General features: G+C 40.6%; 1 protein-coding gene across 1 annotated transcript in view; it reads right to left on the bottom strand.

Moving 5' to 3' along the window:
- Positions 1-11,413: 11,413 nt before the first annotated feature.
- Frem1 (FRAS1 related extracellular matrix 1) overlaps positions 11,414-25,815 on the bottom strand; it is a 150,266-nt gene continuing 135,864 nt past the window's right edge. The window contains exons 36-37 of the mRNA XM_021160224.3: positions 17,189-17,274; positions 11,414-14,073 (exon numbers count right to left, since the gene is read on the bottom strand). Of these exons, the coding sequence (XP_021015883.1) occupies positions 13,874-14,073; positions 17,189-17,274 (286 nt within the window). The 3' untranslated portion in view covers positions 11,414-13,873. The remainder of the gene's footprint in view (positions 14,074-17,188; positions 17,275-25,815) is intronic.

Raw genomic sequence — 25,815 nt, 5'->3', positions numbered from 1 at the left:
GCCACATTCCTTTCTTTTGCTGGCAGAGATAACATGCGTGGAATCCTCTTTTGTTTAGTATGCAGATTTCTCCCCACAAGTTCCCCACTGTGAGGTCTTTCCAGGCATTTGTGTTCTTGCTTGGCCTTGCTGAGTTCTCTGAGACAAAGCCTTGCTTGAGTTATTTTATAAACTGTGTTTAAGTGGATTATCATTTTACTAAAATTCTAAAAGATATAAGTTTTACTTGTTTCAGAGGTCCATGGTGACAGGCTGCTGACCCACACCACCAGGACATTGGCATTCATCACTTATTTTAAATAGTCTCTTTAAAACCTTACCCAATACTTGAATGTCTTGGTTGCCCTCAGCAGCCCAATGCAATCTGCTCTCCAGAGCAGCCATTAAGTCTCCTGGTAATAAATACGGTGTGAAAGCCAACTAGGATACATTTCCTGGTGGCTTAAATCCCGTGGCTGTCAGTCAGGGTCTAGCATGTCCCAACTAAACATTAATCCAGGGATTCTACCTGGGGTCTCCGCTTACCTGGTTCTGGAATTACTGGCTATTGGATATAGTTGGAACAATTTCTGTTGAACAGACATTTATAGAAGACTTACACTGTAGATGAAATATCAGGATCAATACTGGAAAATGACTAAAATGATTAAAATCTGCTGCCTGCCTTAAGTAGGTTAGATACCCAGGGGCACGGGCTCTCTAATTTTATTACCTATGGGGATGTCAGTCACTCATTTTTAAATTTTCTTTTGGTCTTAACTTCCCATCTTCTGGGCCCAAATTTTGGTTCTTATAAATGCCCATTACAAATCACTCCTAAAGAATTTCCTTTTTTTTTTTTTTTTGCTATCCTGCCAATTCCTGTTGCTCAAATGTGCAAATATCCTGACTGACAAGAAGCCTCTTGGGAGAAGCATGAAATAAAAGGCGGTTTCCAGATCACCACTTCACAACTCAGGAGAAGGCAGCTCCCCTTTCTCGGTGATGTATACTCTGATCAGTTCTAAAGCTCTGGGTGTGACATGCTGCCTTAAGCACATAAATGAATATTGTGTTGCTTGTAAAGGAAAAGAGTGGCCTCTGTCTTCAGTTGACATAGGCATCTCTCCTGTCCATTTGGATAGGTCAACCGTAGGCAGGTCTGAAGGAGACTTCCAAACACGGCAGGAATCTGTCGCGCGTGGTGTGCTCCCTACCAGTCATCACAAGGAAACAAGCCCGAGCCAAGGAGAGGGCACCCATGAGGCTAAATCCACTTCCTGGGCCCAAGTAAGGGAGAGACAGCAGCTGGGCTCAGATCACGCAGGTCATCTGCCACGCATGCGTGGCATGCTCTGCTTCGCACGTCCTCTGTAACCCTAGAGACCTTTATGAAGATACTTAAGTGAAAATTTCCCTTAAGCCAATGGCATTTCTACAGAAAGACAGCCATGAAAGTTTAAAAAAAAAAAAAGCGTGAGGGGAGATTGGAGAGTGCTGTCTGACAGCAGAGGTAAGTCCTTTTCTCAAAGCAACAAAAGGTGAGAGGCACTGTTGAGACAGGAATAGGTATATGACCTAAACAGGAAAACTGAGAAACAAAAAGGGAAGTTCAGGATAATAGTTTTGTGTGAGAAATCTCCTAGGGTACAGGCCACCCCCTCACATGTTTTTTAATATTTTTCCTCAAAGCATAGGATAGCAGTAGTACTATAGGAGGAACTAAGTTTTAAAATGCAACGTAAGGCAGAGTCTCTTTTAGTCTTTCATTTCCTTTCTGTTTGATATTTAGTTTAGTATGGTGTCTGTGTCTGTGTGTGTGTGTGTGTGTGTGTGTGTGTGTGTGTGTGTGTGTGTGTGTGTCCTCAACATGTGGGGTTGAGGACAGCCTATGGAAGTCCATTCTCTTGTACCACGTTGGTTCTGGAATGAAACTCAGGTCATGCGGCTTATCTATCCATCTATCCATCCTTTCTTCCTTCCTTCCTTACTTCCTTTCTTGTCTCTTAGTTTTCAAACAACAAGGAGAAAGGTAGGGCAAGTGGTTTCCCTTCAAACCATTTCCTCAGTGGTTTAGTTTAGTAAGTTATTTAGAATCTAGAACTATTTCTAACATCACTCCTGGACTTTTTTATGGAAAGCGTACATGCAGAAGCACTCTCTTCCCCAATTCTGCTCCATCCCCTGAACTCACTCACTCATTCAGTCATACAATGTATCTGTGAGTGCCAACACTTAGAATGGTAGGGACTAATGATCTGGATGTCCTTGTCCATGGCTAGTAGATGTCGTAATGTAGCAAAAAGTATTACTTATTCAAAATATAAGAAAACTTTAAGCAGACCCCATTCTTATGCTAATCAACCTCTAAGAACTGTTCCCAAACTCCAGAACACATTAAGTTGCACACAGTTTCCCTTCATTTTATCCAGTAAGTATTCACCGAGCACAAGCACATACGGTAGACATTGCAATGCACAAGTCCCCTTTCTTTTTGAGTAGGTCGGAAGTAACCAGATTCAAATAATACAAAGAAGTCCCACAGTAACACGTGATCCTTCTCCTGGTCCCTTCTCCCTCATAGACGGCCTGTTCTTACCGTGATTGATCTGAGCTACCTGGGCTTGTGCATAGTATACTCTTGGGCACTGGATGTCTCCAGTCTTCACCAAGGACAATAATGCCCCTTGGCTTGTCATTCTGTGTCCACAGGAATGGATTCTGACCAAGCTATTCTGATATCATGTCATCGGTATCACACGAATGTCTATTCAACCCTGTGGGCATCAACTGGCAGCAGGCTGCTCTCGTAACTTAAAGTTTTGAGATTCTCATAGCTTTTTACCCTCTCCCTGATGCTCAAATCTTCCTGTCGTCTACTTGGGACCCACTTCAAAAAACAAAAAATGAATTAAATACTGAGAGTTTGGGAAGGCAGAGATGGTCCTCAAAGAAAGGAGGAGGTTATAAAGAAGTCGAGGCCGGACTGCAGTGGCCTCCTCTTCCTTTGGCCTCCTCACCCACAGTTTTCTGACCCCTGTTGCACCCAAGAGCTGCAGCCTTCTGAACTGTCACATGTGTGTTTCACAATCACACGTGACATGTTATCATCATATACCACAGGTCTAACCAAAGCATGCTTATGTGCACATTTGTCTAGCATCGGTCCCTACTCTGGATTTTAGAGTCACAAAAAGATTGAACGGATGGTTTTTATTACCATCTCAGGATGTAAGTTGGTTCCTTTCACGCTGTGAATGCTCAGAAGCACTGATTTAGTGAGTGGGTGAGGTCACTAACTTGTATCTATGAAGCTTCTGGTCCCCACTCCCTTCCCTGTCCAGCTTGGGTTCCATGGCTCATAACGTTAGAGCTCTGTACTGTTCTCTATTCCGTGCCCTTTACAAGTTCAAACTGGTTCTGTACAAAACATTGTTCTTTCCCTCTACTCAGCACTCAGTCTTATTACTCTAGTCATCTCTTATTTTCCATATAAACTTAAACTCCAATTATCTCAGCCCATTGATTGCTCCTGGCCTGCCCTCATTATCACCAACTACCCTACCCCTTCTTATACAGAGAAAGACAAAAGCCGTCGGATGAGAGTTCCTCACATGTGACCTCAAACCCTACCAGCTCATCTTTCCTTCCCTGCTCTCCCCTCAGAATTGCATTCTCTCCTCATTTCATTGAATAGCTCCATAGCTTTCCTGGTCACCTCCATTAGCATTTTCATAATGTTTGACATTATGAAATGCCTCAAACTCTTTCAAAATGTCTCTAGAATCCATAAAAGCTTTAATGTTCTGCCCTCCGGTGCTCTCTCTTGCATTCACAACTGAGTGATGGGATTGTTTGTACAAACCCAGCCTCTAAGTTCTTATCTGCTCAATTTTCCTGGAAAAGGTCCTAAGTAGACTAGGGGGAGAGATGAGCATCAGGGTGAAAAGCTATGAGAATCTCAAAGCTTTAAGTTACAAGAGCAGCCTGCTGCCAGTCTTAAGAAAGATGTTCTCTACACAGCCCATGTAGAGCTCCATCTCTTAGTGTTGGGGCTAGGTCCTTCTTTATTCAGTCTCTTCATGACTGTAGATCTGGGCTTAACTAAGAGCCATGTGTATCTTCTTAGCCACAGAGACATAACTATTCGGGGTCAGGACTACCATCCCTGGAGTCTGCAAGGTTCACCGCACCAAGTCCAGGCATTTGATTGAACACATTTTTCTGTTTCATTTCTTTTCCTGGCCCAAGCTCTACAGTTAGCTTTGTGAATGTCTGCTTCAGCCTCCCAAATCTAACAGCAGTGTGCCTGGAAACTCCTGACACGAGACTGCCCGTGCTTTACTTTCTGAGAGGGGCCTCTGTCCTAGAGGACTTATATTTAATACTCATGCTCAGACTCTATTTTAAAATCAAATTTCCATTAAATCTGGAAGGATTCAGAATAAACCATTCCTTATTTTCCAAGCTGGCTGCATCTCAGAGTAGGTATCTGAACTTTGTCATACTGCCACAGTTTATAGACAACTCTCTGGGGAGGGATTTTGACACTCCTAAAGAAAGGGGACTCAGGCAGGAGGATGACGTGCCTGCCAGGTAACACTAGGCAGCTTGTCAGCTTCTGTGCTCCAGTTGGAAGATGGAGGTGGTGTATCACCAACAGAGAGTGCAGGGGGCATCTGTCTGAAAACCGTTCCCCTCATGGCTGCCTTACCAGTTTCTGCTTATACAGTGCAGGCAGCTTGGGGGAGCCATATTGTCCCTATAAGCTCATAACACATGGACAAATGATTAAAAACACATGGAAACCAGTTCCACAGCGAAGCTGTAATTCAGATGGGACGGAAAATCAACTTGCAAAGCTTTCAGCTGACTCAGGGCCAAGTGTAGGACAGAATGCAAGAGGAGTTGCCAAAAGAAAGGAAAGTTGTGTGTGTGTATGTGGGGAGGGGGGTGCAAATCACGGATCAGAAATGGAAAACAATGGCGCCTTGTATTGACAGTCCTTCTCTGAGGCTGTCCAAGAGCAGGCACCGAGTCGACTCTTTGAAAATATTAAAACCTTCATTTCATGAAAGCTTTTGGACAGATTTATATTTTCTACCCTCTATAAATAAAAGTTGGCTTTACTATCTTGGCAACACCTATGCAGAAACATAATCTTAAGTATCTTTAACGTAAATATTAAAATATTACACATAATATTACCTCTAGGTGTGGGAATTAAGTAACAAGATGGCAGGAGACAAACACTGTGTGTGTGTGTGTGTGTGTGTGTGTGTGTGTGTGTGTGTGTTAAAAACATTGACAATAAAATGGAAAAACAGAGCAAACCTGGCTCTGTTTATGCTCGTTGCCTGAGCCTGGGCCCAGGCTGATCATAAATGCAGGCAGGCTAAGACACCTTTACATAAATTTCAGCTTCACTTAATGCAAAGTCCTAAGAAGGCTTATTGTATCTGGTCACCTGGATTCTGCTGACCTGGATTCTGCTGGGTAGGAAAGCAATGGGGGGAGGCATTTAACTGGGAGGCTTTCCCTACTGGGACTTACTGTTAATCAGCTTCTCAGCTTCTGCCCTGAGTGGTGTCCTCACTCCCGAGTAGGCCTGATCACTCTTCTTTCCATGGGTAGCCCCATCGAGTTCATTATAAATTTGATGCATGATCCATAACCACATCCTTCTTGGTTCGTGCAGCAAATGTGTGCCTAGATGCTGAATGTCAAAGGAAACTTCAATAATGTGGCTCCAGAAGCCATTCTTAGGAAGTCACTCGCTCTCACCCAACTTCAGCCCATTAGCACAGCAAACACTCTACTCTGTCAGATGAGATAGCATGCCTTCATTTAGTTCTTATTAGAATGGAATTTGCACATCACAGTTCTTGTCTGAAAGCAAGGCATCCTGGGACTTCAAAGAGGGCTTTCGTAGTCATCTGGATGTCTCCTAAAAACAGTTCCACGTTGAACACAAATGCCTTAACATATGAGAAAGTTACCACTTGCAATATAGAACCTTAAAACGCCAGTTCTCACCCCCCCTTCTCCCTCCCCGCTGCAGTTAGTCAGTGGTGTGATTCTGAGAATAATTATGCTAAATGAAAGAGAATGGCAAAAATAGTAGAGTGCATATGCAGTCCATTTATAGAAAATTCTAGAAGTTACAAGCCAATCTATAGTGACAGAAAGTTGATCAGGCATTACCTTAAGATAGGAGAAGCAAACTGGAAAGATCAGGAAACTTTTGAGAGAGGTGGATGTAGTGTGTGTGTGTGTGTGTGTGTGTGTGTGTGCACGCGCGCGCGTGAGCGCTCTAACTGCATGTACATCTGCATGCCCAAAGAGGACATCAGATCACATTGTGGTTGTGAGCCACCATGTGGTTCCTGGGAAATGAACTCAGGACCTCTGGAAGAGCAGCAGCCAATGCTCTTAGCCATCTCTCCAGTCCTGTATTTACTATCTAAATTATAAGCAATGATATAAGCATATTATGCCAAAAGATACCTGCTAAATATAAGTTTATCATTTGTCAATTATAAGAAGTGTCAATAAAGTTTCTTAAAGAGAGGAAAAAGTAACTGCAGGTGTGGTGGCACATGCCTGTAATCCTGGCACATGAGAGGTGGAAACGGGCCTATCAAGAGTTCAAGGACATCCTCGGGTACACAAGGAATTCTGAGTCATCTTGGGCTACATAAGATCCTTTCTTAAAATACACACACACACACACACAGACAGAGACAGAGATAGAGAGGGAGAGGGAGAGACAAAAAGGGAGAGGAGAAAAGATTCCCTCATAAGCATAGACAAAAAGTTCTAAAAGAAAACAACAAAACACTCTCTGACCAATTCAAACCAACAGCAAATGCAAACGAACAACACATCTCAACCAAGACATCGCCAAGAGAATGAAAGGACAAGCCAAGCACTGGAAGAAAACATTTTATTATGCAGAGTAAAACTCAAGGAAAAAAAGAGTGTTTTTTAAATGGTGCAGGGATTTGAACAGGTATTTCCCTAAAGAAGATCTATAGATGGCAAACATACACACATGAAGATATAATAATACTAAGACCATTAGTCACCAGGCAAACATGAATTCACCTCACAGTGTGGTAGAACTACCAGCTTCGTGGGAGCAGACCTCCACAGTAAGCGCCTGGCAGGGCTGAAGTCCTGGGACGCTTCTGGTGGAAGTAGAAAATGCTGTGACCACTTTGGAAAACAGTTTTGTGGTTTCTTAGAAGCAGACACTACACAACAATGATCCAGCCATTGTACTTCTAGGTATTTGTATAATGGAAGAGATCGCATTATACCCGTCCAGGGACTAACACATGAATGCTCACGGCAGTTTTATTTGTAACAGCCCCAACTATAAACTCCATGTCCCCTACATGTCCACTGTTGTGTGAACAAGTAAACGAGCCATGTGGGCATCTTTATGAGCTTTTGAGGTAACACAGATTAGAGAATTTCGAGATATGCCTTCAAACGTTCCAGCGGTAACAGGATTTCTTCCTGTTGTCTGTGTGTTTTATGGAGTTTTAGGAGTCTGTGCTTCACGGTATCCTGTCATTCTGTTTAGATGGTTGTGTTTATCCTACTGAACTATTCCCGATAGTCCCCATTATTGTATGAATAGCTGTAATACACTAAGAACACCTTAGGGCTGCTACTGCCTCATTCCTGGGATTAGTAATCTGTGTCTTTTCTTTCTGATCTGTCTGGCTAGACTTTACAGAACTTTAGTTTCAAAGCACTGTTTTGGCTTCACTGATATCACCTACTGTTGGCTACCATTCTTCATTGTTTTGCTTATAGTGCTGGGGATGGAGCCCTAGACCTTTCGCACCCCAGAGAAGCCCTCTATCCTGGAGCCTTTGGACTTGTGAACCACGGTTTTATCACATAGCACAGGTTAGTCTTGAACTTGGACTCTTCTGCCTCTGAGCACCACTGCTCCTGACATTCCTTGGTGTTCTGGTGTGACATTTGTCACCTCCTTACTTCCACCTCCTCCTCATCTACTTTTCTTCTTTTGAGACAAGGCCTCACTATGGAGTCCTTGCTGCCCTGGAACTTGCTATGTAGATTAGGCTGACTTTGAACTCACAGATTCAACTGCCTCCTGAGACCCAAGGTGAAAGGCAAGAGTGTGCCACCACACCTGGCTATTTCTTATGAAGGTAGGAGCGGGTTGTTGGGTGAAGATCTATGTATTTTAATATAAGTCCTTACTATTATAAACTTCCCCTAAACACTGCCTTAATGGCATCCCACAAATGTTGATATACTTTCAATTTTATCCAGATCAAAATACTTATGAATTTCATTTTGAAAACTTTATCCATAACATACACATTAAAGAAGTATACAGTGCAGTGGGTAAACACTCAGAGAATCTTCCAGAAACATCTTTGTCACTGATTGCTAATTTAATTCCACTATATCTAGGGGAGATATTCTGCCGGGCTGGAAAAAATACAGACATTTTATGTTTGAGCCCTAAGACTTTGCCTTAGTAAATGTTTCACAAGCCCTTAAAGATAAACTGCAATACTTCTGGATACTTCCAGAAATCTCTTACACCTTTACAGCAGGGAGATTCCGCACCTTGGTTGACTTCCTCACTGCTCCTTCTATTGACTTAAAAGAAAGGGTATTGATATGTCTGACTGTGAAAACAGATCTATCAGCTTTTGCTTTGCATGCTTCTAAACTTTGTTTCCAAACGCATGGATGCTTCGGACCACAAGGCTGTGTTACTGATCCATCCCTTAGCATTCTAAACTAATCTTCATTATCCTTGGCAATATTCTTTGCTCTAAAATTTATGCTGGCTGACATTCATGTAGCCACTCCAGCTTTGACTGGGTGTAAGGTGGCGGATCTCTTTCAACTCCTCTACTTGACATGGATTTGCGTATTTATATTAAAAGTATGTTTCTTATAAGCAGCATGTAGTTCAGTCTTAACGTGATTTTTCTATACATCGAGTTGAGCCAGACTGCCCTTTGAAGGCCATAATGCAGGTGGAGAGAAGGAAGGGAAAGGTGGACCAAGGCGGCAGTCCCTGGAAAGCGTTGCCGGTTACACCATGAGGCCAGTAATGGAAGTGTTGGTTGATCTTTATTCCTTTCTGTCTTAAGATAAACGGAACTTTATTACCTCTCGGAGTATAGGGCCTATAAAAGCTGTTCAAAATGAACAGTTCTGCGTAAGTTATGAGGATAGTATATTCATTTCCTGAACGATCCTACTCTAAAGGCTTGTAAAATTAATTTCATGAAAATCGCGGTGTTCTGGACGTTACTGACATCCAGACGCACTCTGCTGCTAGTGGCCGTTCTTTGCCATGATTGATGGGGAGGAAGGAGAAGAAGACCAGTCAGGCCCCATGTTGCCAATTTAAAACTATGTCAAATTGAGCATCCCTTGTCCGTGAACCAACGATACAAACAAGCAAACAAAATCTGGGTGAGCATCAGGCATAGAAGGGAAGGTGTATCTGAGTAAGCCAGATAAACGCACAGCAGAGCCAACAGCCCATGTCCAGCTTTTAGAAATGAATTTTATCTGGAGACTTTGAATAGCACTTCTCAGTTTGAAATTCATCAACATAAAGTATTCTCTTTGGGGCTGGGGATATAGGTCAGTGGCAGAATGTTTATTTAATACGTGCTGGTTTTAATTTCCAGCACCTCAACAAATTATAAACTCAAGTATTCACTGCAGTCGTTTTTAGTGTATTCACTGGATGGTGTAATCATCACCAGAACCTAATCCCAGAGTATTTTCAGCTCCTCAAAAGGAAATTCAATCCCTCTGGCCAGTCAGTTTCAAGCCCTCTATTTCTCAACATCTTGAAAACTTCGGGTCCACTTTGGATTTATAAATTTGCCTAGTCTCAGCATTTCATATAAACAGGATCATACAACATATGGTTTAGGGTGTGTCTTTCATAAATTTTATAACACTATTCAAAAATATTGTGCTAGAATACAATGAAGCCACCTGAATATTACTATTGAAAGAGATTTAGCCTACCATTTGTGTATATGTTTGTGAATAGAGGCCAGTGTGTGTATGTGTGTGTGTGTATTTGTGGTGTATGGCCATAGAAGCTGTTATGCATGTGGGGGCGTGGTGCGGTGAGTACATAATTGCCAGAGTTGAATTTTCACTTGGAGCTGATCTTATCCTTTAGAATAGGTTGGTGAGAGTGCCCTAGGGACATCCCAGTTACCATCCCCCACCCCAGCTCTGGGATTACAAGCACAAACCCCAACATGAGCTTGTTACATGAGTGCTGGTGAAGAGCATGCATGTTCTTAGCATGTTCTAGATAAACATAGCACACATGTTACTCATTGAACTATGTCCCCACCCTGCTGACATCATTTCTCAGATGTCAGTCCTGATGCTGCTTTCTTCACCCTGTAGATCAGAGGAAGAAATTTTTACTTCAGAGGCCCTCAGTGCTCTCCTCTGTAAAACGGGAGTAATGGATAAGATTATGTCAACGATCTCTCTTTAATTTCTGTTGCTCCAGGAATCTATGGTAGAGACACAAACTTTTTATTGTTTAGGGAGAAAAGCTAGAACAAATGAACTAAATTAAGAAAAAAATCTTCATCCCCATCTCCTTCGTGGAGGCATGGATTCAGAAATACTGGGATTATTTATACCTGGCCTTTATGGTAAGCTTCAGGAGTGGAGACCCATTCCTTAATCTGGAGAGAGTACTACAGCAATGAGCCTGAGCAGTTAGCCTGAGTGTGCAGCTCTCCTAGCCTGGAAAGAGGTGACATAGCCACCAAGCTCCACAGCAATGTCCTCTCTGGTCCAAAGCTCCAGGCCAACTGGGCAATGGTGGTGTACACCTTTAATCCCAGCTCTCTGGAAGCAGAGGGAGGTGGATTTCTGAATTCAAGGCCAACCTGGTCTACAGAGTGAGTTCCAGGACAGCCAGGGCTACACAGAGAAACCCTGTTAAGGGTTTTCAAGACATTGAAAAGCAAAAACAAATAAAAAAAAGCTCTCCAGGTTTTAAAGCTTTTGGAAATCTGCATCTATGCTTTGTGCTTCTTGTTTTTTACTCTGTCCCGTGTCTCTAGATTTTTAAGACAACGCCCAGTGTCTGCTGCATATTCAATACCGCTGAGCAAATACTGTATGAATGCATGGAAGCTAATAACTAATAGCTAGTGTAACCAAAAAAAAAGCCTGCTTAAGATAAAAACCAATGGTGGCACATGCCTTTAATCACAGTACTTTGGAGACAGGAGGACCATGACATCTCAAGGAGAGTCTCAGCTACACAGTGAAAGACTGTCTTAAAAAAGCAAAGTGACATAAATTAAACAATACCAGTGAGGCCCCATGAAAAATGTAAAAGACGACAAACTAAAGGAACAGTGTCTGAGAATTAGACATGTTTATTTTATTGGCTTTGACACAACATTAGCTATACTACAGTTAATATGCTACTTCCTTACAGAAATTAGTCAGCACCAGTTGATGATTTAAATTACATAGAACCACAGTGTTCATTAGAATACATGCATATTTGGGTTGTATTAAAAATAAACTAAACTAGAAATACAAATAAAGGTTGCTCAGTTTCTTTGTATCACTCCAGGGAAGGGGAGGAAATGATTGGCGCCAGCTTTTAAGATTTATCTTCAGTAAACATATACTATGTATTCTTTAAGGATCAACTATCAGAACAAAATTTAAACGTTCTATACCATTGAGCTTCATATATGTCCTTGCACGTAAGAAGTTCCTGAGTGGGCATTCAAGTTAGAGGGGGAAGGGCAATAGTCAGCCCTCTGCTGTATGTCCTTCTTGGCTACTGGCATCTCCAGCCTTGCCTCCTCAACCCTGACAGCCATGTCCAGCAGCTAAGCGTGCCTGACCTTGTGTGTTCTGCCAATCACTTAGACCTGATTTCACATTTTGGTAAAGCTTTCATGATCAAGAAAATTTCAAAATGGTCTTTTCCTAATTGGAAGAGACTAATTGGGTCTCTTCCCAAACCATTCCCTATACTAACTAACTACTTGCTAAATTACGGCCACGCCATTTTCAGTGCAGGAAAGTGTAATAAAATAGCCACGCCGCCCAGGTTGAGCACAGTTGGATTTCCAGCTTTAACGGTGCACACAGCTTTAGAATGAATTCCTCAGTATCTGGACTGGAGAACTCCACCCTCTTTCCTGCACTCCGAATCCCAACTTTGCACAGTGTAGAAGCCAGTAGGTTACAAGGAGCTTGGCTGGAGCTGGAGTGGAGGAAAGATTTGACCTGTTTGGGTTAAACACTAAAGGTTCCTTATGTTCCGCAGGCCTTTGCACTTACTGTCTACAGACTTCTCCAAACCTCCAAGCTAAGAGCACCCGGTTCTGCAATTACATCTGGATTTCAGCAAGAGACAGAATGTCTGAGTCTTATCCTAACCTTAGGTAAAAATTTCTATGAACCGAAACTTTGATAAATGAGCAGAAATGAAGCAAGCCTGTCATGTTTTATATCCAGAAACTGGAACGACTTTCTTAAGCCATTTTTAGTGTCTATAACACTCGAGATATTATTATTCTATTTAAAAAGTCTGCCCTAAAGCTCTAGTCTACTTGAACACCTCATTTAATTCTAAAGTTACACTGGTGCTCATATGACAGGTTATATTTGGCACAGCTGTATTTTTTAGAGATTATGAAAAGAAAAATTTTAATAAACATTTCAAAAAGGACGTTCTGACTTCCTATAATTAACCCTGGGCTCCAGAAGGGAGTGTTGGGAGAAGCACAGCATGCTTGATTGCTACAAAAATGTTTCACTCAACTGAGTTTATAAATTAATAAGGTACCCTCTATTGGAGAATCTAATGAGAAGAGAATCTCTGCAAATATTACAGATTTAAAGGCTCAAAGTCACATCAAAATCCTTTCCAAGAGTGAGGTCTGGCATTTCAAAAGGTCTGTTTCCAGTATTATTTTTCTTTGGTCATCAGAACAGTTCATGAAGGTACTTTCAATGGAGTGGCACTTTTCCTCTGTATGTCAACCATACTCATATACACTCCTTATTCCACATATCCTTTAAAAATACTTGTCAACATAGTAAACAGAGATGAAGATATTGCTACTTCAAAGTTCATATGACCTTGGAAGGTGTGAAAACCCAATATTTAGTCAAGGAATGGCACAATGCCATAATTGTATTGGAATGTAACATGTCTCACGAGTGGAATGGTTTGATCTCAATAGTAGAGGCAGAGCCCTGCCTGCCTGAATCTGAGCTCTCCAATAGAGGCAGGCCTCTGACCCTACCTCACTAAACCTATATAGTTGAGCATCCTCCTGAAAGACTCTTCCATTCAAAACAGAGCCCCTTTGTCTACACATAGCCTCTGGTTTTAAGTTCACATTTAAAGGGCCTAAGGAAATAAACCAACCTTTGACATTCAACCTTGGTTTAATGGATCTACAGAACTATATCCACTCAAACTCTGGGGCAGAAGCACCTGCAATTCTGACCTTTCTAGGTGGGCTCATTTGAGGTCTACAGACAAAAGCATTTAAGGTCCATGGATATTTGTACTGCCTGAGAGTAGGCATAGGAAAGAGTCTGAATCTTCTAGAAGAAGCAAATATTTTAGCCTATAATACTGTAGTCATTTATCTAGAAAAATATTGAGATACGGAAGTTGTATCTCATCTTGAAAGGCACATTCATACAGTCATCTCCCTGGGACTGTTGATTTAGCTTCCAGGTTTACTTGACAGACTCACAAAGACATGCCCAGCCAGCCACAACAATGCATCTCCACTGGGCAATACACATAGATTTTGTAAATAGATAAGTGAGAAATGCCAGGTTATGTTCAGAGTTTCCGTGAGCACACAAAATTGTGAGCCTTGCCTTTGCTACAGTTCTTTGTCTGCCATTGTCCTCTTTTCTGAACCAAAGCACAGTTCTTTCCAGGTTTCGGGTGCAGAGGGGCCCCTCTCCTCCAGTTGGTAAAAGCAACAGGTTCACCTCCGATCCACTCCCAGCGGCCAGTCCGAACTTGGTTCTTCAATCCTAGTGTGAGCCAAGAGAACATGCCAGATATTTTGATCACATTTAAACTCAGGCACCATGGCTCTCCTATTTCTTTCTTCCTGCTATTTCTCTCAGAGCTAGTATGAAGTTGATTTCTTTATACCAGCTAGGCAAATGCTCTACTACTGGGCTAGAGTCCCTCCTCTGCTGTGTTCCTTTTTGTTTTTTCGGGTATGGTCTCACTAAATTCCCCAGTTAGTCTTGAACACATTGACCTCCTACCTCAAACCTCCAAATAGTTGTAATTACAGGTGCGAACCACCAGACCAGCCTTGGTCTACGGTACTAAGCAGAGTTTTAAGTGAAAATGAGTTCCTGTTCTTGAACCAAGAAGATTTGAGGACAAAATATGACACAATTTGGAGTATTAGACTTTGGAGCCAAGAAGCATCTGCCCTCTTTGGGTAGGTTACTCAACCTTTCTGAGTTTTAGTTTTTACATCTAAAGAATGGGCATAAAAATAGTATATATAGATTTGTTGAAGATTAACAATGATAGCTTATGTAATACTCTTCCCATAGGCAAAGAACTGTAGGCAACTAAGGAACACTGAGAGTGGGAGAGATAGTCTTTCATGGAAGAGCCCCCCAACTGGTTCTTCAATACCAACTAGTCCTATAACCAACTAGTTATAACCTGAATTCATATATATATACAAGTAACAATGTATGGGCTGAACAGGTTGTATTTATGTACCCAAGAATATACATACATATGTATATGTACATATTTATAATAATATATACAATTAAAGAAAGAGAGGGGGGCTGGTGAGATGGCTCAGTGGGTAAGAGCACCCGACTGCTCTTCCGAAGGTCCAGAGTTCAAATCCCAGCAACCACATGGTGGCTCACAACCATCCGCAACTAGATCTGGCGCCCTCTTCTGGAGTGTCTGAAGACAGCTACAGTGTACTTACATATAATAAATAAATCTTTAAAAAAAAAAAAAAAGAAAGAGAGGGCATGACTTTGAGAATGAGCAAGTGGGAAACAGGGAATGTTATGCAGTGGTTCTCAACACTCCTAATTCTGCTACTCCATAATACAATTTCTCATGCCGTGGTGACCTCCAAGCACAAAATTATTTTGTTATTATTTCATAACTGTAATTCTGCTACTGTTATGAATTAAAATGTAAACATCTGTGTTTTCCAATGTTCCTGTGAAAGGGTTATTCAACCCCAAAAGAGGTTGCAACTCACAGGTTGAGAACCACTGTGTTAGAGGGAAGAAAGGGATGGGGGGGGGAATTATGTAATTATATTTGAATATAAGATTTAAAAAACCTCTTTTAAGATATTTTGGTGTTTACTTAATGGATGATATTTTTCAATGTATGATTATTTTATGTATATAGGTATGTTATTTTTATGTGTATAAGTATTTTTGCCTACATGAAGGTCTGTGTATCATGTATGTGTAGGGCCAGAAGTGGCCAGAAGAAGGCATGAGATTCTCTGGAATGAGAGTTACAGATGGTTGTGAGCTGCCACATGGGCTCTATGAACCGAACCTAGGTTGTCTGTAAGGACAGTGGTGGTCTTGACCAGTTGGGTCACCTCTCTAGCTATTATTATCATCTCTGTCACCTACCCACAAAGCTTCTACCACAGGAAAACAGACATTTTGTCACCCATTATTATTCCTTGTTCCCGTACTTTAAACACTTTCATTTTCATATCCAGAAGTAGCTGATGACATATCATTTCTTGTCAGGAGCTTAACATGTTTCAGTCTGCTACAATGCCAATAAAACTCAGCCTTTTTTTTTTTCTCGTTGCTGCTCTACGCCCACTGGCAATTTCTGAAAATTAGACTCAAATGTTGTAAGTATCTGTAACATTTGCTTAAAGAAGCGCTCCCCTACTTCTCATAATAGAGTTTCTAAAAAGAAAAACGTGCGGGAGAACTCCTCTCTGTGATCACAGAGTAGTCTGACATCTTGTCACTCAGATTTAACTGTGACAACCATTCTAGCCACCAGCATGCTGCCTTCCTCCACTGCCATTTCAGTCTGAAACACCCTGACCTGCACTGGGCTATTTCCATGGATTATTGATCAGATCACATGTGATCTTTTGTGAACACAAAGCCTTAGAATCATTATGGACATAAAGGAAAATTATGCTCCAGACTAACTCAATACTCCTAGACCATGTCTGGACTTAAAGACCCAATGAAGTTTACAAAAAAAAAAAAAATAATAATAATTGAGAACCAAAGACTGGCTTTGTAATTGTTACCCCAAATACAGGGTCTCTCAAAGGCAGCAGTGGAAACATTAACTCAGATATGCCTTGAGAATTCTGTCTCAGAAGTAACTTGTAAAGATTGTTATAACTGTCAAAATTAGAGAAAATATTAAAAATTTGAAAAATCAAGGAATAAAATTCAAAGTACCTGTATTGTTGGTTAGAGACAAATAATTTCCAACTTTAGCATGTAATTCTATAATCTATCTCTCCAACTTGCACGTAAATTTTTTTATTCCAAATTATTCCATGCTTTATATGGCTATGAATTCTTCCTTTTCACTTAGTGCCTGGTCACAAATGTATACTGCCTTCCTGAAATGGCAGTGGAGGAAAGCAGTATGCTTATTAATTCTATGACATATAATTGTTTAGTTAATATATACACAAGACATTTTGTTACAGCTTTACTAGATAATTTACGAATAAATAATAACTTTGCCTTTACATAGGCATGTTGTAATCTAATTTGCTCTATAGCTATTTCTAAATATTTGAATTTTAGAAATGTCATGTGTTGAATTTTTATGTCAGTCTTTCCAGATACCTATGTCTTCGAAATAAATGTCTAAATGAAAGTACCCTGCCAAAAAGCCAAAAAATGGTCCTTTTTCCCCCTCAGGCTGCTAGGGATTGAAGCCAGGGTCTTGCACTTGCACAGTATATGCCCTGTTACTGATAAATACTCTACGACTTAGGATGGCTCTAACTGACTGACTGTCTAACTGTTACATGTTACCATAAGTTACAATCACTTGGTCAACGGAAGGGAGTGGTGGGCATCGGCTCCTTTGCTGCTTGTGAGCCTGCTTCCTGCTCAAAAGAGTGCAAATACTTACCTATCCAGAAGGGCTTTCTTCCACTCATCGCCCATAGCCACTGCATATGCCTTCTGGAGAGTACGGTCACAAGGTCACCCTGGTGCCTGCACATACACAAATGAAAACAGGAGTCTCAGTGACATGGTGGTTACATTGCTGCTCACATGATGTGCATAATGGAAATACAAAGAAAACTAGTAAATATGTAGAAAGAGCTTTTCTGTTGGTGGGATTGCAAGCTTGTACAACCACTCTGGAAATCAGCCTGGCAGTTCCTCAAAAAATTGGACATAGTACTACCAAAGGATCCCGCAATATCTCTCCTGGGCATATATCCAGAAGATGTTCCAACCGGTAAGAAGGACACATGCTCCACTATGTTCATAGCAGCCTTATTTATAATAGCCAGAAGCTGGAAAGAACCCATATGCCCCTCAACAGAGGAATGGATACAAAAACTGTGGTACATTTACACAATGGAGTACTACTCAGCTATTAAAAAGAGTGAATTTATGAAATTCCTAGGCAAATGGATGGACCTGGAGGGCATCATCCTGAGTGAGGTAACCCAATCACAAAAGAACTCACACAATATGTACTCACTGATAAGTGGATATTAGTCCAGAAACGTAGAATACCCAAGATATAAGATACAATTTGCAAAACACATGAAACTCAAGAAGAACGAAGACCAAAGTGTGGACACTTTGCCAGTTCTTAGAATTGGGAACAAAACTCTCATGGAAGGAGTTGCAGAGACAAAGTTTGGAGCTGAGACTTAAGGATGGACCATCTAGAGACTGCCATACCTGGGGATCCATCCCATAATCAGCCTCCAAATGCTGACACCATTGCATACACTAGCAAGATTTTGCTGAAAGGACCCTGATATAGCTGTCTCTTGTGAGGCTATGACGGGGCATAGCAAACACAGAAGTGGATGCTCACAATCAGCTATTGGATGGATCACAGGGCCCCCAATGGAGGAACTAGTGAAAGTACTCAAGGAGCTAAAGGGGTCTGCAATCCTATAGGTGGAACAACAATATGAACTAACCAGTACCCCCCGGAGCTCATGTCTCTGGCTGCATATGTATCAGACGATGGCCTAGTCAGCCATCAGTGGAAAGAGAGACCCATTGGTCGTGCAAACTTTATATGCCTCAGTACAGGGTAACACCAGGGCCAAGAAGTGGGAGTGGATGGGTGGGGGAGTGGGTGGAGGAGCGTGTGGGGGACTTTTGGGATAGCATTGGAAATGTAAATGAAATAAATACCTAATTTTAAAAAAAAAGAAAGAGCTTTTCAAGATTTTTAACACTCTGGCTTAGCTTTGATGGGCATGGACGACAGCAAGGAAAGTGTTACCTTATACACGGGTCCTAGTTACACCAGAGTTCAGTGGGATTAGAATCGTTTCTTGGAAATTAACAACTGTCAACTTGGGAAGATTATTCAGATCAATTACTTCATATCAAATATTCTGAAGAACCTTTCCCTGTTTCTCCTTCTTAGAGACAGGGTCTCACGTAACCCAGGCTAGCCCCAAAATCCACAGTAGCTTGAACTGCTGATCCTCCTACAGAATTTTTTTTTTTAAGCTGGTATGAATTTGACAGTCCTCCACTTAATTTGGTCAGTAAGTTACCTTGATTTTCCTCCCAGATAATATGACTCGAAGTCTAAATTTTGAGGTTGGTGGTTTACTTAATCCCATAAGCAGGAGCCTTTCCATGTCTCAGTGAAATGCAACTAGCTCCACTGTCAAACCTCATCCATTTTATACAAGTCAGAGACTCTCTTCCTGCCAGCACTTGCCATTTTCCCTCAAAATAGAGCTCTCTGCGAATCTCACTGAAGCCATCTGAATTATCTCTGTAAGCAGCGTTCTGTTATCTGACTTCCCCAGTGGAGCTTATTTCAAGCTCTCTAAAAGCACTCTGATAAAAAACCAGTAGGTTATTTTCTTCTTGAAAAGAAATGGACTCAAGGAGGAAGGAATGGTTAAATCTGCCTCTCTCACAGCAGCACGGGTGTGCCCTGTGGATGTACAGTTGTTCCAATGAATAGAATGAAGCAGGATGTCTTCTAAGTCACCCTCTCACTTCCACACATGCACCATGGTATTCATGGACCATGTGCCACATAAGTGACGGGCAGAAGAAATGCAATTCAAAAAAAAAAAACCTACAACAACAAAAATAAACATTAAGCCAAATGGCAAGAAAATAAAACCATGACGACTGTCCTGTCAGATCAACATTTATTGACATGAAAAAAAGTAGGGAAAAAAAGAAAAAAGAAAAAGAAAACAGGGAAGAAAACGACGACACAAAATTAAGCCATTGCTGAGCTAAACTTCATTCATTTTGCCGATGTCTTTCCAAAATCCACATATATTTCTCCACCTTATCATCTATAGTAACTATAATTTGTTTCTTAATGATTTTTCCCTCCACTAGCGCAGGATTTTTGCTGTTCTATCATTCAGCAGTGCCTTATGGGCCTCCTGAGATCTGTAAGGCTGCTGGAGAGCTTCAAGCTGCTGGACTTGGGCTTTATGACTTGGTTTTGAACCTATATTTACTGCTGGCTCATGGTTGACAGTCACAGCGGCTACAAGAGGCATCTCCTCATATCTAGTGTGGGCATCCTATGTTCTCTGGGCTTGGGACACATAATATTTAACTTGTGTTAAATGGCCTGGGTTATCCCATCCCTGTGGAGTGCTGGACTAGGAATGAGAATGGCCGATTTCCTGCCTATTCCCTCTGTCCCTTCCCTGGTAATTTTCTTACTTATCACCACCAACCTCACAGCCATCACCAGGATGGATATAGGAGTTCATTCCTGGGTGTTTAGCTTCTCCCCTGCTTGAAAGTTTTTGAAACTATCTTTAAAACAGACTTTGTAAAATGTATTTTAACTGCTTAAAAACAGTTCTAGGGTTTTTTTTTTTGTTTAACTCTATAAAAAACAAGAATTATTCCTAACAAAATAATAATAATAATTAATAATTAATAATAATGTTAAAAAATAAGAAAGCCAGGCAGAAAAATAGCTGTTTCTTACCTAGGCAAAATATCAAAGCAATAATTCACAAAACAAATGTTTTGGCATGTGTGGTTTTAAGTAAAAAGAAAAATTCCTGTTCACTTTGCTCAAAGACTTATAAAATATGGTAGCTACTGTCTTTTTAGACATGGGTGTTTATAGGTATAGAATTGAAATCCATAGGTAACACACACGAATAGAAACCCTTCACAAACTCTAAACTATGGTGGCTTTCGAAGTCCAGGATCAGGAACGGAAGCGTTACTTTTTCTGGCTATAAAAACAAGCATCTATTTCTTCAAAAGGTTTTGCATAAGTACTGGTATTTTAGGGCAACTCTTTAAGGATAGGCCAGCAGGGGTTCCAGACGCTCCTGTGGGATGGGGAAATGGCATCATAGATAATGATCTATAATAATAGAATTACCAAATGTACAATGACTGCCTTAGGAAATGAGCAGATGAGATTACAATATGTAAATTCAAGAAATGCTTAATCTAGCAGTCTGGCTCCTTTGGGTTAGAAAAATAATAAAACACCAATGGGGAGGCCCAGAGATGGGAGATAACGGTTGAGCTGAGTGAGTAATCTGATTAGGGACAAGGGATAACATACAATTTACTGTTCTCATTGAAACACGGGCATTGTAAATGACCCTCTGGAAATAAAGAAAAAGAAAAGAATCAGACACATACCGTGGGGAACTCAAAGAAACAGCACAGTATAAAATAACAGTCCCTCCAGCCCAATCAAAACACAGTCTGTATGTGTACTGATTCTAACTGTGGAATCTAAAGCCATCTACTAAAATATCTAATGATAAGGCAGAGCTTCAAGTTTCAAAATGTAAAATGCGTGACTTTAACTTCACGACAAGGATTGACAATCCCTAGAGAAATACTCGTTTTCAAGCCAACAAGACCAGTGAACACGATAAAAATGATCCAGAAAGTATTGGGTGATGGAAGCAGGAGACCCGAGGCGTGACTGAAGCATGCTGAATGGCAGAGCAGTGGTCGGGATTCAGAGACAAATTGTGCTGGAGAGGGGTCTTACTACCCGCAAATGTTCCTCCTAGGCTTATCCAAGTTGTTTAAATCTCCCAGTGGCCTTTGAAAAAGTGACTTCCACCAGTGTGTATCTCTCTAATCAGTCTCCTCGTCCTTCTAGAAGCAGATGCATGCTCGGGGACCATGCAAGTGCAGTCCAATAAAATATTTAACGTGTCAACTAAAACAGACATTTCTAGTGGTGCCTGACATATCACATGACCTTACACACCCTAGAATATGATCAAAGAGGGTGTTTGATAGGCTGTTTAATTTCCCAGGCAATAAGGTAAATAAATAATGTGCAACTTGGGTTTATTTTACTTAGTTGGGTTTATTTTAGTTAGTTGTTTTCCTTTTTAGTATATGTGCTGCCGAAGCGAGCACGAGTTAGTTGTTTTCTTAAAGTACGTTCCCTAAAACAATTCCCCGAGAAAAAGTGTACTAAAAAGCTTGGAAATAATTTGAACGACAGTGGTTCTGGAGTTTTTGACCACATTTGATCTGAGAGCTGTGTCCACTCTGATGCACCCCCACCCTCGAAGCACCATGGAAGATGGATCAGGACAAAAATCTTCCATTTGCAGAATTTCCAAATGTCAATCATGTTCTGCTATATCTAGTCAACAGATATTGCTAGAAACTCATATTTACAGCCAGAGGATTTCTTAACTGGACTTATAGTAAGACATGAACTTAGTAAGTTCTAAATCTAGACTTTTAAATTCAAAAACATCTACATTCTTAATAGAGCTTTATAAGAAAGAGATGTGGGAAAGAAATGATCTGAAAGTCTATGACATCGCCAATGTAAAATGCATCTTGCCATGAAAGACAATTGTATTGAGCTATGAGTAGTTTAGTTATTGGATTATGAGACCAATACTAAAGAACAGTGTTTAAAGGTATGGTCTAGTCTAGACTCACTTTATTCCACAGCAAAAAGTTAAAACATGAATCTATAAACTCAAAACCTGATTATACTTTTGATTTTCCCTGAAAGAGCTAGCCACACTCGATTTTAAATTTTTATTTCTTTGCTGTGAGAGTGATACGAGACTTTAAAACACATGATTTTGAAGGCTTGCGATAGATTTGCCTATCACAAATTTAAAATAGCCACACTTCCTGGTGCATATGTAGTGAGAAATATCCTATGCATTGAGCTCCTTGGGAAGGGTATGGAAAAGCCCTTTGCATTTCCTTGTTTAGAGAACAATGAGCAACTGATTTTGCTCCCTTAGACCTGTCTTACAATCTATAAAATGTAAGTATTGATACTGGCTTCCCTCGCAGAAGTGATGGATTGTGACAAGATTCTGGAAACGACAAAGTATAATATGTAAGGTGTCATTGGAAAGGCAGCACAGAGCTGGCTCAGGCTAGCTAGGTCAGGGTGACAATGCTTACTTAACCCAAACTGCAGGAGAAGTCTTAGGTTAAATTTGTGACAAAGGAAGCAGGCCTTTAATTTCAGCCTTGTGTTCATGATGACCATGAGTAAACCAGACAGTATTAATAGAACTATGAAGGAACTCCCCATAACTAGAAGGCTGCTAACCATTAAAAATCAGCTGTAATAAAATGTGTCAATATAATAAAAAAAAATTAAAGGTATTGGAAACCTGACAGAATTATCAACAGGAAGGTATCAGCAGGGTTATGCCAAAGGGACAGGATTTTATAACAAGAATTTGTAACACTAAGAAATTAGAAGATTGAGATTTCAGAATCAAGAACAGAAACAGACATTGAAACAAACAAACAAACAAACAAACAAACAAACAAAACACCTGGCTTCCTTTCACCAAGATCTCTGTATGAATGCAGAGACAATTTCCAGTGCACAACTCCTTCATTTTCTCACAGCATTAACAATTAAGGAGAGTCTGGGGTATAGCTCAGTAAACAGTGGATATATGGCTATAGTTTATCAAGCTCTAAATTTCCTCTCCAACACAACCAAAACAAATAAATGAAAGTTCAAAAAGAAAAAGGAAAAGAAATCATGAGTGTCTGGGAGAAGCACAATCAATAAAGTGATAGATATACAAGCACAGAGACCTGAGTTTGGATTCCCAGGATCCACACACAGGCTGGGCACAGTACAGCATGCCTCTAATCCCAGTGCTAGGAAGACAGAGAGACCAGTGAGGACTGGGCATTCACTGGCCAGCAAGTCTGAATCGGTGACCTCAAGGCTCAGTGATAAGCCATATCTTAAAAGGATTTTTAAAAAGAACTAATATAGTGACTGAGGAAGAACCCTGGCCTCACTTCCAGCCTCCAGAACCAACCCTAAACAGCCCCCACTCTCACCCCAAGCCCCACCCTCACAAATAAAGAAACCAATTTTCTTTACAACTAACCCTGAAAGCTTACTGAGGACTGATTTCCTGTGGACTTGAGCATCCTTTGGGAATCATAGAAGGGAGTGACTAATGTCACTGATCAGGCTCTAACTAACCACCGAGAGTCAGCCAAGTCAAATGGAAGATGAACCAAGAAAGCTGCCTTCGAGTTTGAAGTTGGGAAGTTCTGTTTGTCCACATTTTACCTAGAAATCCCGGCACTATGACCATGACAACCACCACTACTGGATACGTCCACTGTCCTCCCTTTGCCAGTAATGACCCTCTCCTTTACAAAGCATTTTTCTCCTGGCTAGCCCAGACAGCTTTCAGGTTAACACCCTGATCTCTCAAGGAGTGAAAGGGGAAAAAGCAAAAAACAAACAAACAAACAAAACACTATCATTGCCCCAGCCTGCCATACCCATACCCTAGATCAATTGTTCTCAACCTGTGGGTTGCAACCCTTTTGGGGATCAAATGATCCTTTCTTAGGGGTTGGCTAAGAACATCTGTACATCAGATATTCACATTATGATTAATAATTATAGCAAAGTTAGAGTTAGGACGTAGCAACAAAAATAATTTTGTGGTTGGGGTCATCACAACATAAGGAATTGTGTTAAGGTCCAAAACATTAGTAAGGTTGTCTCACTGCCCTAGATGAACTTCAAATAGATGTGATCTATCAGGTTGTTTTAGTAAAAGAATGTCTCATTTATTCTCCAGTATGCAGCACTGTGGCAACAGATAAAGTGAAACAATACTAATTTTAAGAGTTCTAAATTGTCTGGATTTATATGACATTACCAACTTACAAACAACTGCCCCCAAAGTACTGACTAACTTCTGTCATGACTCTATTCACAGTTAAAATATAAAATACACCAGTGACAAGAAAAATGTGGTTGACCTTCCTGGGTTTTAAATACTTTATTTATCCTTGAAACAAAGTCTCTATGAGAAGCTGGGTGTTAAGCCCATGATGTAGTGGCTAGCCTGGGCAACACAGTGAGACTCTGTCTCAAAAAATGAAACAGAACAAAAAACCAACTAGGGACGTTTACAAATAATGCAGAGGTCATTAAATATTTAATCTGGTGGATTGTGACAAAGGTGTTACATCCACATAATAACAGTGCAGATGAACACAAAGACCCTTACCATCCCTTCCACAAGGTCATTTTGGGGTTGTTTCTAGTTCTCTGACAATCTGTGGGTAAAAGCCTTTATTACTGAAGCAGCACAGACTAGATTCTCCTACACATATACCTGGAATTGTGTAATGTGTATTCTCGTGTGTAAAGCTGTATACTCTCTGTATGTTATTTATCCATAATTTACCCACAATGTTAGAGGTTCCAGGGGTTCAGTATTATATGTATATAAATGTGTTATCTCAGTGATGGAGAAAATAGCCAGCACTTTTATAAAACCAATAACAAAAAATGACCCTCAATATTATCGTTTATTATGAATAAACTTATAAAATCTTTGGTATTTTCTAGCACATGTTTTAATCCCTTGGTGAAGTAGCTAGGTATAGAATAACTAAGTTGTATAGGACACACAGTTTTATTTAAAAACTATCAGACAGTCCCACAAAGTAGACACCCCCATTGTGTGGTTCCAAGTATAACAAGCCATGAGAATTATCTTTGCTCTATACCCTTGTCAACACTGGACTTGTAATTTTATGATTTTTTAAATCACTTATAAGTATAAATTGCTTTCATTTTCACTTGACTTGTCTCTAATGATGTTGAGGATCTTTTTAATTATGTAGGAACCTTTTGTTTCTTTTTCTCGTGAGTTTGCTAAGTCACTTATAAAATTTTGTTGTAGTTGTATATATGTTCTGTGTTCACTGATGCCCACATGCTACCTCATGTATGTAAAGGACAGAGGACAAGTCTGTGGCGTCGGTTCTCTCCACCTTTTCATGAGTCATCAGGTTCTTCCTGCCGAGTCACCTCGTCAACCCATTTGCTGGGTTTGCTCTTAGTTCAGTTACATTGTTACTAATTTATAGGAGCTTTATTTCCTACTCTAGAACTTTGTCATTTATGTGATTTAAGAACAGATTTTTTTTCTGAATGTGTTTACCTTTCATTTTCTTAATGGTGTCCTTTGATGAGCACAACCCTTTTAAATTTGATAAAGTATAGGATATGATCAATATTAACTAGAA

This window comes from Mus caroli, unplaced genomic scaffold (genome assembly GCF_978045245.1).
Source record: "Mus caroli unplaced genomic scaffold, Mus_caroli_1 scaffold_6, whole genome shotgun sequence".
Lineage (NCBI taxonomy): Eukaryota > Metazoa > Chordata > Mammalia > Rodentia > Muridae > Mus > Mus caroli.
Note: the sequence above shows the minus strand (reverse complement) of the source record. Positions and strands in the feature narration are given on the sequence as shown.